Genomic DNA, 18346 nt, shown 5'->3' with positions numbered 1-18346 from the left:
AAATTTCAATCTTTTTGAATTTGTTGATGCTTGTTCTGTGACCCAACATATGGTCTATCCTTGAGAATGTTCCATGTGAACTGGAGAAGAATGTATAGTCTGATGTTCTGGGATGAAATGTTCTGTAAATGTCTATTATATCCATTTGGTCTCGTGTTTCATTTAAGGCTGATATATTTTTATTGATTTTTTTGTTTGGTTGATCTGTCTAGAGCTGTCAATGGAGTATTAAGGTCTCCAACTATAATTGTGTTTTGATCTGTTTCTTCCTTTAGTTCTGTGAGTATCTGCTTAATATATTTCGGTGCTCCCTAGTTGGGTGCATATATATTAAGAAGTGTTATGTTTTCTTGATGTAGTGTTCCTTTTATCATTATAAAGTGTCCATCTTTGTCTCCTGTTATCTTGAGATTTATTTTATCAGATATAAGTATGGCTGCACCTGCTTTTTTGTGGATGCTATTTGCTTGGAGAATCATTTTCCACCCTTTTACTTTGAATCTACCTTTGTCTCTGATGTTTAGATATGTCTCTTGTAGGCAGCATATGTTTGGGGTTTGTTTTTTTTCATCCATTCTGCTACTCTGTGCTTCTTTACTGGTGAATTTAGCCCATTTACATTTAGGGTAATTATTGATGTATGAGGATTTCTTATAGCCATTTTATCTTTTGTTTTCTGGTAACTCTGTGCTTCTGCTGGTTCTTTTCCTTTATGCTTCTATCTGTTGTTTTTGTTTGGTGGTATTCCATACATCTTTCCTCTTTTTAAAAGCTATTTCTTATTTGGGGAATTTCTGTGTGTGATTGCCATTAGTTTTATAAAAAGTGAAGTTGCATATATACCATAGTTTTTTTTTTCCCTTTTTATCTTCATCTTCCTTTGTCTGTCCATACCTGTCCCTCTTCCCCTTGTATGTTTTATTGTCACAAATTATCCCTGTTTATGCTGCGAGTTTTTGGAAATGCTGGTAGTGTTATGACCTTATGTTCTTTGTTTCAGGTAGAATAACTCCCTTGAGTATTTCCTGCAATGAAGGTTTCTAGTAATAAAATCCTTAAGTGTCTCTATGTCTGGGAATGTTCTTATTTCTCCTTCATATTTAAAGGATAATGTTGCTGGATATAATGTGTGTGGCTGGTAATTTCTCTCTTTCGGGCGTTTGAATATTTGGTTCCACTCTCTTCTTGCTTGTAGAGTTTCTGCTGAGAAGTCCGGTGAAATTCTGATGGGTTTTCCTTTGTAGGTCACTTTCTTCTTTTCCCTGGATGCTTTGAGGACTTTTTCCTAATTTTTGACAGCTTCATTACCAAGTGCCTTGGAGAGAGCTTCTTTGATTGAGATAATTAGGTGTTCTGTTTGCTTCTTGGATTCGAGGATCTAGTTCTTTCCATAGATTTTGGAAGTCCTCATCCACTATTTGTTTTAATAGACTCTCCATTCCATACTCTCTCTTCCTCCTCTGGTATGCCTATGATTCTGATGTTATTTTTTTTATGGAATCAGAGAGGTCTCATAGGGCTATTTCATATTTCTTTATTCTCAGGTCTTTCTCTTCTTCCCTCAGAATCATTTCTTGATTCTTATCTTCAATATCACTAGTTCTTTCTTCAGTTTGGTGCTGTTTTCTATGCTCATCAGTTCAATCTTAATTTCTTTAATTGCCTACTTCATTTCCAGGATTTCTTCTATAGTCTTTTTTTAATAATTCAATTTCTTTGGATAAATAGTCATTTTGTACATTGATTTGTTTTCTGAGTGAGCTGATTGCCTGTCAGTATTTTCTCGTATCTCATTGAGTATTTTCAGAACTGCAATATTGAAATCTCTGTCACTCAACTTCCATAATTCCATGTGTTCCAGCCTGTATTCTGGGGATTTTTCATTTTCTTTCTGGTCATTGTTGTTGTGGTTGTTCATGGCATTAGTTGTTCTCCTTTGTTTTCCCATTTATCTCTGAGGTCTTTCTACTCTGTTCCAGTAGATGGCGCTGAATTGCAAGATTACCCGCCCCCCCCACTCCCCCCACCCCCTTGGACTCACAGTTTTGAGCCTCTGCAGCTTCCGTAGGGCTCTATTGCCTCTGCTGCTTGGGGGTGAGGTTTGTTTTTCCCTCGTAGTAATGGCAGTCCCTGACCTCCAAAAGTCTAGCCCAAGCACCTTTCCTGGGGTTCAGTCTCAGAGGGAAACTGTGTTTCTACTGCAACAGCTCTTGGCCTACAGACAGTACACTCCTGGAAACAATCCAAGGGCAATGTGAAGTAAGACCTGGGAGTCTAATCAGTGGCAGGGCTCTGCAATCTACTTTCTTTGCCAGAAAGCCATCAGCCAGGCCCAGCCTTGGGAAGCAACTCTGGAAGGAGGTTGTCTGCTGACTTGCAGCTTAGGCATGCAACTCAGATCTCATTCACAATGTGCCCCTAAAGTTCAGACACTCTCACTGTTTGTGTGCGTGACCACACAATGCTGCCACTCCAGTGGCTATTCCAACAGCCAGCCACTTGTTGGTTAGCTCTCTGTTGGTCCAGACTGGCTGAGGAAACTGCTGGTAACTGCTGCTGTCAGTTCCCAGCTGCACTGTGGACAAGCTGCTGCGCTGTAGCCATGTTTGGCTTCCCTCCCTTCTCTCATCTCCCTGCTTATTCCAAGGAGCCCACCTTAGTTGTTCAGGTGTGCATCTGTGTTGAGCAGGGACTTCTTTGTTGAATTATAGGTGGTTATTTTGTTGAAAAGTTAGGGGGAGAGTATAGATACACCCTTATGCTGCCATTCCTTTGACATCACTCCTGAGCCATATTCTATTGTGTATATGCAACATTTATTCTTTATCCATTTATCAATGGATGGACACTTAGGTTGCTTCCATATCTTGGCTATTGTAAATAATGCTGAAATGAACATATATATGTCAGCTAAAATTTGTTAAAAATAACAGTGGCCCAGCCAGTGTGGCTCAGCAGTTTCACATTGACCCAGGAACTAAGAGGTTGCTGGTTTGATCTCTGGTCAGGCACATGCACAGGTTATGGAGTTGATCCCCAGTAGGGGGCATGCAGGAGGTAACTGATCAATGATGCTCCTCTCTCTCATCAATGTTTCTATATATCCTTCTCCCTTCCTCTCTATAAAAATCAATAAAAATATATTAAAAAATAAAAATGAATAAGTAAAAATAACTAACAGAAATAATTTATTAATTTAATTATAAGCAAATCTTGGTAAAATCATCTTAAAATTAACAGGATGTTAATTTTCACATGACATAAGGACCAAAAATTGTATCCAATAAATCCGAAGTCCAGCCCAGCCAGTGTGGCTCAGTTGTTGAGCATCAACCTATGAACCAGGAGGTCATGGTTCGATTTCAAATCAGGGCACATGCCCAGGTTGCAGGCTCGATCTCCAGTATGGGGCATGCAGGAGGCATCCAATCAATGATTCTCTCTCATCATTGGTGTTTCTATCTATCTTTCCCTCTCCCTTCCTCTCTGAAATCAATAAAAATATATATTTAAAAAAATTCATAGTCCATTATATTGAGATCCACAAAATCCAGCGTTTACTGCAGTTTTATTATAGAATTCTGGCTTCTACAAGAGCATTTTCAGAAAACAAAACCAATGCCAACAGCGGGTTGTTGTACTGGGCTACCAATCTATAGTGAATGTAAGTGTTCTGGGAGCTCATAGAAACTCCTCCCTGTCTTCATACACACAATTTTCTATTCCCAGGTGAAACTCAGGTTCAGAAGACAGTTTATTAGCCTTTAATAGTGATGTGAATGGTAGAAAGTTGAGTCAGAAAATTATGGGAAATACTGCTGTGTAATAATAATAATAAACAATGGGTAAGTAATATGTTTTCAACGTAATAACTTATTTAATTCTCACCTTAAACATGTGTGATAAGTTCTGTAGTTATTCCCATTATACATATGAGACAGTTGTGGAAGAGTTAAGTAAAGTCCCCACAGTTATCCTATATAATAAAGAGGTAATATGCAAATTGACTCTTACACCCTCACACAAGATGGCTGCCCGCATGTGGTCAAAGATGGCTGCCACAAGATGGCTGGCAGGGGAGGGCAGTTACAGGTGACTAGGCTGGCAGGAGAGGGCAATTGTGGGTTACCAGGCCAGCAGAAGAGCAGTTAGGCATTGATCAGACTGGCAGGGGAGTGGTTAGGGGGTGATCAGGCTGGCAGGCAGGTGAGAGGTTGGGAAACAGCAGTCCGGATTGTGAGAAGGATGTCCAACTGCCGGTTTAGGCCTGATCCCCTGAGGGGTCCAAGATTGGAGAGGGTTCAGGCTGGGCTGAGGGATACCCCACCCCCTCAATGCACGAATTTCATGCATTGGGCCTCTACTATAGATAATCAATAGAACTGAGTCACAAATTCAGGTGGTCTGCCTCCACATTTGGTGTTCTTCAACTCTACACTAGATATGATGAATTGGAATTTTTCAAATCACATAACGTTTCAGTCAACAAACATTTGTGGCATTGTTTACTGACTTGTCTGGGCTCCCACAGCTTTTTAAAATACTTTTTGTAGCATTTAACATACTCAATGAAATCATTTGTTGATGTCTGCTTCTCTTACTAGACTGTGAGCTCTATGAGGGCAAAGACCATGTCTGAAACCTCTGTTTCACACATGGCATCATTAACCTAAGAAATGGCATATTTCTTGAATTGGCCATGGGGCAATCTTCTGCTATGTGCTCTGGAGTGGGGGTACACAGGTGAATAAACACAGTTCCCAACATCAGAGGCTTCTAGTCTCTGAGGTGGCCAGGCATAGGAAAAATGGCCATTCACCATAAGGCAGAGTAAATTGAGACCTATAATTATGGTCTCACAGTATATTGCTGGAACCTCAGAGAAAGGATCAACTAATTCTCAATGAACCTGAAATAAAATGTTTTGGGTAATATTGCTATGAAATGTAATGTAAAATAACACCACCACTCAATGCAATTTAGCTTTAGTTCCATTTTAGACACTTGCTTGGACATTTTGGCACTTGGACATTAGCCCTGGACTTGGAAAAAAGACAAACTATACTTCATAGATGTAACATTGAGGTTATGGAGACACAAGGTTGAATCCAATCCCTACCACTTATAGGCTATCTGACTCTAAACCTCAGTTTTCTTTTTTGTTTCCTCAGTTTTCTGAATTGCTGAAAGAGGTATAATAATACCTGCCTGGTAGAGTTGTTGTGATGATCCAGTGAGTTAAGACAAGTAAAACTTTAGCATATTTAGTAGGTACTCAATAAATAGTAGTTTCATTTCACTTTAAACAATTGACAATAAATATTTTTTTTTGTTTTCTGGCATACTTAGTTGCACTTACTTATTTTGAAAGGCAATTTATTATCAAGGAATATAATTGAAAATATACCTAAGGGTATTGCACAGGTCAGCTGCAACCTTAAAAATGCTGCCTAACAATCTAGGTCCAAATTGAGCAACAACGTCACATATATAAAACATAGGACTTCTATAAAGAATAAGCAAAAAAACACAACTCAAAAAGAAGACAAATACTCCCCTTCCCCAAAGTTACAAAGATTTGAATAGACACTTTTAAAAAAAAATGTATTTTTATTGATTTCAGAGGGGAAGAGAGAGGGAGAGAGAGATAGAAACATCAATGATGAGAATCATTGATAGGCTGCCTCCTGCATTCCCCCTACTTGGAATGGAACCTGCAATCTGGGCATGTGCCCTGACTGGGAATTGAACCATGATCTCCTGGTTCGTATGTCAATGCACAACCACTGAGCAACACTGGCTGGGCTGAATAGACACTTCTTAAAAAAACTTATATTGATGGTCAATAAGCACATGAGAATATGCACTACATTATTAATCACCAGGGAAATGCAAATTAAAACCCCTATAATATATTCCTACACACTCATTAAATTTGTTATACTTTAAAAGACTGACCATATGAAATGTTTGTAAGAATGTGGGACAACTGGACCTACTATTCATTGCTAGTGAGATTGCAAAATGGTCCAAACACCTTGGAAAATAGTGTGTCAGATTGTTAAAAGGTTAAATATATGCCTACTATATGGCCCAGTCATTACACATCTTATATAATAAAAGGCTAATATGCAAATTGACCGAACGGCAAAATGATCGGTCACTATGATGCACACTGACCACCAGGGGGCAGATGCTCAACACAGGAGCTGCCCCCTGGTGATCAGTGTGCTCCCACAGGGGGAGCGCCGCTCAGCCAGAAGCCAGGGTTACGGCTGGTGAGCACAGTGGCGGTAGCCTCTCCAGCCTCCATGGTAGTCAGACAGCTCCCAAGGGCTCCCAGACTGCAAGAGGGCACAGGACAGACTGAGGTACCTCCCCGCCCAGTGTACAAATTTTGTGCACTGGGCCTCTAGACTAAGATAAATGGCAATAAATGTTCACATAAAGACATGAATGTTTATAATAACTTTTTTTTATTCTTTATTGTTTAAAGTATTACGTATAGTATTACATATGTCTCCTTTTCCCCCCATAGACCTCTCTCCGGCCATCCCCACTCCCCAGTACATGCCCTCACCCCCCTAGTGGCTGTATCCATTGGTTATGCTTATATGCATGCATACAAGTCCTTTGGTTGCTCTCTTATTCCCCCCAATCCTCTGTCTTCCCTCTGAAGTTTGACAGTATGTTCGATGCTTCTCTGTCTCTGGATCTGTTTTTGTTCATCAGTTATGTTCATTATATTCCACAAATGAGTGTCATCATGTGATATTTATCTTTCTCTGACTGGATTATTTCACTTAGCATAATGCTCTCCAGGTCCATCCATGCTGTTGCAAATGGTAAGAGTTCTTTTTTTTCACAGCAGCACAGTATTCCATTGTGTAGATGTACCACAGTTTTTTAATCCACTCATCTGCTGTTGGGCACTTAGGCTGTTTCCAAATCTTAGCTATTGTAAATTGTGCTGCTATGAACATAGGGGTGCATATGTCCTTTCTAATTGGTGTTTCTAGTTTCTTGGGATATATTCCTAGCAGTGGGACCACTGGGTCAAATGGGAGTTCCATTTTTAGTTTTTTGAGGAAACTCCATACTGTTCTCCACAGTGGCTGCACCAGTCTGCATTCCCACCAGCAGTGCACGAGGGTTCCTTTTTATCCACATGCTCTCTAGCACTTGTTGTTTGTTGATTTGTTGGTGATAGCCATTCTGACAGGTGTGAGATGGTGTCATTTTGATTTGCATCTTTTGATGATTAGTGATTTTGAGCATTTTTTCATATGTCTCCTCACATCTCCATAGTAGCTCTTATTCATAATAGCCAGAAATTGGAAACAACCCAAATATCCATGAACAGATGAACAGCTAAACAAAATGTGATTATATCCTAACAATGGAATATTTTTTTGAAATATAATGGAATGAACTATTGATGTATGCTATGACAGGCATGTGTCTCAAAATCATTACTTTGAGTGAACAGACCCAGGCATGAAAGAGTATATACTATGTAATTGAATTTATTTTAAAATTGTAGAAAATTCAAGCTAATCTCTAGTGAAAGAAAGCAGATTATTGGTTGCCTGGGGGCAGGGTTGGAGAGACAGATTACAAAGGAACACTAGGAAAGTTTTAGGGGTGATGGATATATGAATTGTTTTCATTGAAGTCATAGTTTCATGTGTGTATATATGTGTTAAAACTTATAGAATTTAAATATGTTCTGTTTTATTTTAATTATACTTAATTAAATTATATTTAATTACTGTACCACCTTAAATATTTATTTCTTGCTCACGCAATTGTGCATTGTCTGGCGATCTGCTGGGTTTCACTTGAGCCTGTGGTGTCTAGGTCTGTTCCAGTTGTCATTCCCCTTGGAACAGTAGCCTACCTAAGTTCAGCTTTGTTTTAATGATGATAGAAAAGGAAGAGATTGAATAAGACCATGAAATGTTTATTAAAACTCCAAACTGAAATCGGTGCTGTATAATCTCAACCCAAATTCAACTGGCTAAAATCAATTATACTGTATATCAATAAAATCAGATATAGATGTAGGTGCTCAATAAGTGTGTATTTGGCCAAATCAATCACCAAGCTCCAAATCAATGGGGTGGGCAAATAGACTTTTTGTACTATATTGAGTAGTAATGAAAAGTAATTGTAAACAATGGTTCAATATATCGCAGGTGTGTACTGTGGAAAGCCACATTACATGCATTTTCCCTTCTAAGAGGTAACAACCTACACATAATTTTGTGTGTCTTCCAGTTTTGTGCATACATAAATACCCATATTTTCTTCTTTTACACCAATAGTTATATACTATACATATTATTTTGTATTTTGCTTTTTATTTTGAGACTGTATAACATATATTGTTTCATTTTTTCTGTTTTACTGCTGTGTATACCATCATATGTATATGGAATAATTTAATCAGCCCCTTATCAATAGGCATTTGGCTCTTTCTAATAGTTTGCTATTACAGAAAATGCAGCAGTTGGCTTTACATATATATAAATTTACTCATGTGGAATGTGAAATGTTATTTAGATACATATGATAACCAATTGAAAAATTCTAATAGCAACAAATTTTATCTTGGTTCAGGTCTTGCCAATAAAGAGATCATGATGAAACCAGAGATGAGCATTCTTGGAGATCAAGTGGTAATCCAGGCTGGTGGAACATTTGACATAACCTGCAGGTAACAATATCAAGGCCCTTGAACTTTTCCTGATTAAAAGACCCATGGTAGGGAGTTCAGAAAAGTTGAGTGTTTGATCACACTCCAAATTTTTTATTTCTTTTACAACAATAGAAGATAGGTTCTGAAAGGTCAGGTTCCTTGCTACTGGTTTTCCAAAAGTATACATCTCTGGGTGGAGCAGGATAGCTTTTCAGCTGGACCCAGGTATCTTTGTCTTTGGCTCCCTTATTTATATTATTACCTTTTTCAACATTTCATAAAACTAAGTTGACTGTTAAAGTCTTTAATATGCCAGAATGTACGTTAATTCTCTTGGGAAGTATCTGCTCTTAACTTGTCTGTTTATAGCAATGCCAATAGCACACGGTATGTGCCCCTGTAGACTCTCCTTTGTCATGGTTACATTTTTGAACTCTTAAATAGTACATATTTCCTTGATATCTACAGTGTCACATTTCTTTCATTTTTTGTTGTTTTTTATTGATTAAGGTATTACAAATGTGTGGTTATCCCCCCATTGCCCTCTCACGCCCCAATCCTGCACTCACCTCACCCTCTGTTGTCTGCGTCCATTGGCTATGCTTATAGGCATGCATACAAGCCTCTTGGTTGATCTCTCCCATTACCCCACCCTCCCATACCTTCCCTCTGAGGTTTGAGCATCTGATCGATGCTTCTCTGTCTCTGGATCTATTTTTTTCATCGGATTATGTTGTTCATTATAATCCAAAAATGAGTGAGATCATGTGATATTTATCTTTCTCTGACTGACTTATTTCATTTAGCATAAGACTCTCCAGCTCTATCCATGCTGTTGCAAATGGTAGGAGTTCCTTTATTTCTTTTTAAAAATATATATATTATTGATTATTTACAGAGAGGAAGAGAGAGGGATAGAGAGTTAGAAACATAGATGAGAGAGAAACATCCATCAGCTGTCTCCTGCACACTCCCTACTGGGGATGTGCCTGCAACCAAGGTACATGCCCTTGACCGGAATCGAACCTGAGACCTTTCAGTCTGCAGACCGACGCTCTATCCACTAAGCCAAACCGGTTATGGTTGGAGTTCCTTTCTTATTACAGCAGCATAGTATTCCATTGTGCAGATGTACCAAAGTTTTTTAATCCACTCATTTGCTGATGGGCACTTAGGCTGTTTCCAAATCTTAGCTATTGTAAATTGTGCTGCTATGAACATAGGGGTGCATATGTCCTTTCTGATTCGTGTTTCTGGTTTCTTGGGATATATTCCTAGAAATGGGATCACTGGGTCAAATGGGAGTTCCATCTTTAGTTTTTTGAGAAAACACCATAATGTTTTCCACAGTGGCTACACCAGTCTGCATTCCCACCAGCACTGCAGGAGGGTTCCTTTTTATACTCACCCTCTCCAGCACTTGTCGTTTGTTGATTTGTTGATGATAGCCAATCTGACAGGTGTGAGATGATACCTCATTGTCGTTTTGATTTGCATTTCTCAGATGATTAGTGACTTTGAGCATGTTTTCATATGTCTCTTGGCCTTCCTTATTTCTTCTTTCGAAAAGTACCTATTTAGATCCATTGCCCATTTTTTGATTGGGATGTTTATCTTCCTTTTGTTAAGTTGTATGAGTTCCCTGTAAATGTTGGAGATTAAACCTTTATTGGTGAAAATATTGGCAAATATGTTCTACCATGCAGTGGTTTCTTGTTGTTTTGTTGATGGTTTCTTTCTCTGTACAAAAGCTTTTTTATTTTGATGTAGTCCCATTTGTTTATTTTCTCTTCAGTTTCCAATGCCCTAGGAGCTATATCGGTGTAAAAATTGCTTCGGCATATGTCTGAGATTTTGTTGCCTTTGGATTCCTCTAGTATTTTTATGGTTTCCCATCTTACACTTAAGTCCTTTACCCATTTTGAGTTTATTTTTGTGTATGGTGTAAGTTGGTGGTCTAGTTTCATTTTTTTAATGTATTTGTCTAATTTTCCCATTAGCATTTATGGAAGAGATTGTCTTGACTCCATTGTATGTTCTTGCCTCCTTTGTCAAATATGAATTGAGCATAGTGGTTCGACTCAGTTTCTGGATTCTCTATTCTATTCCATTGATCTATATGTCTGTTCTTGTGCCAGGCAGTTTTGAGAACAGTGGCTTTGTAATTCAGCTGGATATCTGGTATTGAGATCTCTCCTACTATGTTCTTCTTTCTCAGGATTGCTGTGGCTATTCGGGCACTTTCTTTATTCCAGATGAATTTTTGGAGAGTTCGTTCTAGGTCTGTGAAATAAGCTGTTGGTATTTTAATGGGGAGTGCATTGTATTTATAGATTGCTTTGGGTAGTATGGACATTTTAATGATGTTGATTCTACCAATCCATGAACATGGCATGTTCTTCCATCTGTTTATGCTTTCCTGTATGTCTTTTTTCAACATCCTTGTAGTTTTCTGAGTAGAGGTCTTTTACCTCGTAAGTTAAGTTTATTCCTAGGTATCTTAATATTTTTGTGAAATGGTAAGTGGGATTTTTTTTTAATTTCTCTTTCTGTAAGTTCACTGTTGGTGTATAAATATGCCACCAATTTTTTGGTATTAATTTTGTATCCTGCTATATTGCCACATTCATTTATTATGTCTAATAATTTTTGATGGAGTCTTTAGGGTTTTCTATGTACAGTATCATGTCATCTGCGAATAATGACAACTTTACTTATTTTCCAATTTGGATGCCTTTTATTTCTTCGCCTTGTCAGATTGCATTGACTAGCATTTCCAGTACTATGTTGAACAGGAGTGGTGAAAGCTGGCATCCCTGTCTTGTTCCTGTTCTTAAGGGAAATGGTTTTAGTTTTTTTCCCATTGAGTATAATGTTGGCTGTAGTTTTATCATGTAAGGCTTTTATTATGTTGATGTATGATCATTCTATTCCCACTTTGCTGAGTGTTTTTATCAGAAAAGGGTGTTGGACTTTGTCAAATGCCTTTTCTGCATCAATTGATATGATTATGTGATTTTTGTCTCTCAATTTGTTTATATGATGCATCATGTTTATTGATTTGCGGATATTGTACCAGACTTGCATCCTTGGGATAAATCCCACTTGGTAATGTTGTATGATTTTTCTAATGTAATGCTGGATCCAGTTTGCTAGAATTTTGTTGAGGATTTTAGCCTCTATGTTCATCAGGGATATTGGCCTGTAATTCTCTTTCGTTGTGGTGTCTTTATCTGGTTTTGGGATTAGGGCAATGCTGGCTTCATAGAAAGAGCTTGGAAGTGTGCCTACCTCTTGAATTTTTTGGAATAGTCTGAGAAGGATTGGTTTTAGTTCTTTCTGAATGTTTGGTAAAATTCCCCTGTGAAGCCATTTGTTCCAGGGTTTTTGTTTCCTGGATGCATTTTGATTACTGTTTCAATTTCATTAGTAGTTATTGGCCTATTCAGGTTTTTTGATTCTTCTTGATTGAGTTTTGGGAGCTTGTATTTTTGTAGGAATGTGTCCATTTCGTCGAGGTTGTCCAGTTTGTTGGAGTAGTATTTTTTTTTTACAATCCTTTGTGTATCAGTGGGGGCAGTTGTTACTTCACCTCTTTCATTGCCGATTTTGTTTATTTGGGTCCTCTCTCTTAGCTTCCTGGTGAGCCTGGCTAGAGGTTCATCAATCTGGTTTATTCTTTCAGAGAGATACTGTGGCCTTTTCTTGCTCTCTTTCTAATTCTTTAAGTTGCAGGTTTAGATAATTTATTACCATTTTTTCATGTTTTTTGTGATAGGCTTGTAGAGCTATGAACTTCCCTCTCAGGACTGCTTTCATTGTGTCAGACAGATTTTGGATTGTAGTGTTTTCATTTTCATTTGTTTCCAGGATGCTTTTTATTTCTTCTCTGATCTCTTTGGTAACCCAATCATTGTCTAATAGCAAGCTATTTAGCTTCCAAGTGTTTGATGTATTTCATTGTTTTTATTGTAGTTGATTTCTAGTTTTATGCCATTGTGATCTGAAAAGATGCTTGTTATGATTTCAGTCTTCTTGAATTTGAAGAGACTTTGCCTGTGTCCTAATATGTGGTCTATCTTTGAAAATGTCCCATGTGCACTGGAGAAGAATGTATATTCTGTGGCCTTGGGTGAAATATTCTGAAGATGTCAAATAAGTCCATTTGATATAGTGAGTCATTTAGGATTGCTGTTTCCTTGCTGATTTTTTGTTTAGTGGATTTATCCAGTGGTGTCAGTGGGGTATTAAAGTCCTGTACTATGACTGTATTGCTATCTCTCTCTCCCTTGATATCTTCAGGAAGTTGTTTTATGTATTTGGGTGCTCCTGTTTTGGGTGCATGTATGTTTACCATAGTTATATCTTCTTGTTGAATTGCTCCCTTTAGTATTATGTAGTGGCCTTCCTTATCTCTTGTTATGGCCCTTACTTTGAGGTCTATTTTGTGAGATGTAAGTATTGCTACCCCAGCTTTTTTCTCATTTCCTTTTGCCTGAAAAATGTTTTTCTATCCCTTCACTATCAATCTGTGTGAATCCTTTGTTCTGATATGGGTCTCTTGCAGACTGCAAATATGTGGGTCATGTTTTCTTATCAATTAAGCTACCTTATGTCTTTTGTTTGAGGCATTTAATCCATTTAATTTAATGTTATTATTGATAAGTACTTGTTTGTTGTCATTTTTATTCTTTTTTTGCATTTTAATTTCTTTATAGGTTAAGGTATTACATATTTGTCATTTTTATTCTTTTTTTTTTCACTTTTTTTATTTAGGTATTATATGTGTACATATCTTATCATTGTCTCACCCACCCCACACCCATACATGCCCTCACCCCCCAGAGTTTTGTGTCCATTGGTTATGCTTATATATATGCATACAAGTCCTTCGGTTGATCTCTTATCTCCCCCACCTCTCCGTAACCTTCCCCCTGTAATTTGACAGTCTGTTTGATGGTTTACTGTCTCTGTATCTATATTTTTGTTCATCCTCTCTAATAAAATTGTAATATGCAAATTAACCACAACTCTGCTACATAAACCACGCCCACCAACCAAGCCACGCCCACCAGCCAATCAGGGCGAGTATGCAAATTAACCCAAACCAAGATGGCTACAGCCATAGAGAGCAAGGTTTCCCAGGTAACAGAGCAAGCCAAGCTTTCCATAGCCATTGCATTTCTAAGCCTCCACTCAAGCTACAAAGTTTCAATTATAGAAGGTAAACAAATTCAAACAAATGGTGGCAGAATGGAGCTTGAGAGAGCAGGCCAGAGTTGCCGGCGACAACAGGGGAAGCAAAGCTTTCCGCACACCCTGGCCAGGCTCACCCACTTAAGGCTACAAAGTTTCAATTGTAGAAGGTGAATTAACTGCCACAGAAATGGCTGCCGCCCCGGAGGGAACAGCAGGCTTGGCTCCACTCCAGGCTACAAAGTTTCAATTGTAGAAGGAAAATAAATCCCAGATAACAGGGCATCTGCTTGGGTTGCAAGGGGGCGTGGCCGGCCTGCAAACCACCACAGGCCCCTCGCTCAGGCTGCCCCACACCCCAAGGGAACCCCACCCTGATCCAGGATGCCCTTCAGGGCAAAGCAGCTGGCCCCCACCCATGCACCAGGCCTCTATCTTATCTAATAAAAGAGTAATATACAGATTGATCATCACTGCAACACACAATATAGCTGCCCCCATGTGGTTAAAGATCCTGCCCCCATGTGGACACAAGATGGCCACTTCAAGATGGCCAGCAGGGGAGGGCAGTTGGGAGGCACCCGGCCTGCAAGGGAGGGCAGTTGAGAGGGACCAGGCTTGCAAGGGAGAGCATTGGAGGTGATCAACCCTGCAGGAGAGGGCAGTTAGGGGTGACCAGGCTGGCAGAGGAGGGAAGTTGGGGGCAAACAGGCTGGCAGGGGAGCAGTTAAGCATCAACCAGGCTGGCAGTGGAGTGGTTAGGGGGTGATCATGCTGGCAGGCAGAAGCGGTTAGGGGCAATCAGGAAGGCAGGCAGGCAAGCAGTTGGGAGCCAGCTGTCCTGGACTGTGAGAGGGATGTCCAACTGCCCGTTTAGGCCTGATCCCACCAGGATCGGCCCTAAACGGGCAGTTGGACATCCCTCCAGGAATCCCAGATTGGAGAGGGTATAGGCTGGGCTGAGGTACAACCCCCTGCCATGCACGAATTTCATGCACTGGGCTTCTAGTCAGTTTATAATGTTCTTTATTATCCATAAATGAGTGAGATCATGTGGTATATTTCTTTCATTCACTGGCTTATTTCACTTAGCATAATGTTCTCCAATTCCATCCAGGTTGCTGCAAATGATGAGAATTCCTTCTTTTTTATGGCAGCATAGTATTCCATTGTGTAGATGTACCACAGTTTTCTGATCCAGTCATATGCTGATGGGCACCTAGGTTGTTTCCAAATCTTAGCTATTGTAAATTGTGCTGCTATGGACATAGGGGTGCATATATCCTTTCTGATTGGTGTTTCTAGTTTCTTCAGATATATTCCCAGGAGTGGGATTACTGGGTTAAATGGGAGTTCCATTTTCAGTTTTTTGAGGAAACTCCATACTGTTCTCCGCAGTGGCTGCACCAGTCTGCATTCCTACCAGCAGTGAACGAGGGTTCCTTTTTCTCTGCATCCTCGCCAACACTTGTCGTTTGTTGATTTGTTGATGATAGCCATTCTGACAGGTGTGAGATGGTACTGCATTGTTGTTTTGCTTTGCACCTCTCGGATAATTAGTGACGTTGAGCATGTTTTCATGTGTCTCTTGGCCTTCCTTCTGTCTTCTTTTGAAAAGATTCTATTTAGGTCTTTTACCCATTTTTTTATTGGATCATTTATCTTCCTTTTATTAAGTTGCATAAGCTGCCTGTAGATGTTGGAGATTAAACCTTTATCAGTGATAGCATTTGCAAATATGTTCTCCCATAGAGTGGGCTTTCTTGTTGTTTTGTTGATGGTTTCTTTTGCTGTAAGAAAGCTTTTTATTTTGATGTAGTCCCATTTATTAATTTTCTCTTTCGCTTCCATTGCCTTAGGGGCAGTGTCAGTGAAGAAGTTCTTTTGGCATAGGTCTGAGATTTTGTTGCCTGTGGATTCCTCTAGTATTTTTATGGTTTCCCGTCTTATGTTTAAGTCCTGTATCCATTTTGAGTTTATTTTTGTGTATGGTGTAAGTTGGTGGTCTAGTTTCATTTTTTTGCATGTATCTGTCCAATTTTCCCAACACCATTTACTGAAAAGACTGTCTTGATTCCATTGTATGTTCATGCCTCCTTTGTCAAATATTAATTGAGCATAGTGGTTTGGGTCGATATCTGCATTCTCAATTCTGTTCCATTGATCTATATGTCTGTTCTTGTGCCAGTACCAGGATGTTTTGAGAACTGTGGCTTTGTAATACATCTTGAGGTCTGGTATTGAGATCCGGCCTACTTTATTCTTCTTTCTCAGGATTGCTGTGGCTATTTGGGGTCTTTTTTTATTCCAGATGAATTTTTGGAGAGTTCTTTCTAGGTCTGTGAAATATGCTATTGGTATTTTGATGGGGAGTGCATTGAATCTGTAGATTGCTTTGGGTAGTATGGACATTTTAATGATGTTGATTCTACCAATCCATGAACATGGTATGTTCTTCCATCTGTTTACGTCTTCCTCTATCTCTTTTTCAGTGTCCTGTAGTTTTCCGTGTATAGGTCTTTTACCTCGTAAGTTAAGTTTATTCCTAGGTATCTTAGTTTTTTTGGTGTGATGGTAAATGGGATTGCTTTTTTAGTCCCACTTTCTGTTAGTTCACTATTGGTATATAGAAATGCCATAGATTTCATGGTGTTAATTTTGTATCCTGCTACATTGCCGAATTCATTTATTAAGTCTATTAGTTTTCTGATGGAGTCTTTTGGGTTTTTTATGTACAATATCATGTCATCTGCAAATAAGGACAGCTTTACTTCTTCTTTTCCAATTTGGACGCCTCTTATTTCTTCTTCTTTTCTAATTGCAATGGCTAATACTTCCAGTACTATGTCAAACAGGAGTGGTGAGAGAGGCATCCCTGTCTTGTTCCTGTTCTTAGGGGAAATGGTTTTAGTTTTTGCCCATTGAGTATGATGTTTGCTGTGGGTTTATCATATAAAGCTTTTATTATGTTGAGGTATGATCCTTCTATTCTCACTTTGTTGAGAGTTTTTATCAAGAAAGGGTGTTGGATTTTGTCAAATGCTTTTTCTGCATCTATTGATATGACAATATGATTTTTATCTCTCAATTTGTTTATGTGATGTATCACGTTTGTTGATTTGCAGATATTGTACCATCCTTGCATTCCTGGGATAAATCTTACTTGGTCATGGTGTATGATCTTTCTGATGTACTGCTGGAGCCGATTTGCTAGAATTTTGTTGAGGATTTTGGCATCTATGTTCATGAGGGATATTGGCCTGTAATTCTCTTTCATTGTGTTGTCTTTATCTGGTTCTGGTATTAGGGTGATGCTGGCTTCATAAAGGAGCCTGGAAGTGTTCCTTCCTATTGAATTTTTTGGAGTAGTCTGAGGAGGATAAGTTTTAGTTCTTCCTTGAATGTTTGGTAATACTCTCCTGTGAAGCCGTCTGGCCCCGGGCTTTTGTTTGCCAGAAGCTTTTTGATGACTGCTTCAATTTCTTCCATAGTTACTGGCCTGTTGAGCTGTTTAGATTCTTCCAGATTGAGTTTTGGAAGGTTACATTTTTCTAGGAATATATCCATTTCCTCCAGGTTGTCCAGTTTGTTGGAATAGAGTTGTTCGTAGTATTTTGTAACAATCCTTTGTATTTCGGTGAGGTCTGTTGTTATTTCACCACTTTCATTTCTGATTTTGTTCATTTGGGTCCTCTCTCTTTGTTTCTTGGTGAGCCTGGCTAGATGTTCATCAATCTTGTTTATCCTTTCAAAGAACCAACTGTTGGTTTTGTTGATCTTTTATATTGTTTATTTGGTCTCTATATTGTTTATCTCCTCTCTGATCTTTATTATTTTCTTCCTTCTGTTTACACTGGGCTTTTCTTGTTGCTCTCTCTCTAACTCTTGAGTTGTTGGGTTAGGTAATTTATTACCATTGTTTCTTGTTTTTTTGCAGTAGGGTTGTAGAGCTATGAGCTTCCCTCTCAGGACTGCTTTCGCTGTGTCCCATAGATTTTGGATTGTTGTGTTTTCATTGTCATTTGTTGCCATGATGTTTTTTATTTCTTCCTTGATGTCTTTGGTAACCCAGTCATTGTTTAATAGCATGCTGTTTTAGTCTCCATGTGTTTGATTTCTTTGGATTGTTTTTATTGTAGTTGATTTCCAGTTTTATGCTGCTGTGATCTGAGAAGATACTTGATATGATTTATATCTTCTTAAATTTGGAGAGACTTTGCCTATGTCCTAACATACGGTCTATCTTTGAAAATGACCCATGTGCACTTGAGAAGAATGTATATTCTGTGGCTTTGGGGTGAAATGTTCTGAAGATGTAGATTAATTCCATCTGGTAAAGTGAGTCTTTTAGGATTGATTTTTCTTTGTTGATTTTTTGTTTAGAGGATTTGTCCAATGGTGATAGTGGGGTATTAAAGTCTCCTACTATGATTATATTGCTGTCAATCT

At 38.7% G+C, this 18346-nt stretch overlaps 1 protein-coding gene across 1 annotated transcript in view; it reads left to right on the top strand.

Annotated features, from left to right (window-relative positions):
• Positions 1-18346, top strand: part of LOC114229025 (vascular endothelial growth factor receptor kdr-like) — a 677074-nt gene that overhangs the window by 106826 nt on the left and 551902 nt on the right. The window contains exon 2 of the mRNA XM_054714449.1: positions 8623-8719. Within this exon, the coding sequence (XP_054570424.1) occupies positions 8623-8719 (97 nt within the window). The remainder of the gene's footprint in view (positions 1-8622; positions 8720-18346) is intronic.

The sequence above is a fragment of the Eptesicus fuscus genome, chromosome 1, assembly GCF_027574615.1.
Source record: "Eptesicus fuscus isolate TK198812 chromosome 1, DD_ASM_mEF_20220401, whole genome shotgun sequence".
NCBI classification, from domain to species: domain Eukaryota; kingdom Metazoa; phylum Chordata; class Mammalia; order Chiroptera; family Vespertilionidae; genus Eptesicus; species Eptesicus fuscus.
Note: the sequence above shows the minus strand (reverse complement) of the source record. Positions and strands in the feature narration are given on the sequence as shown.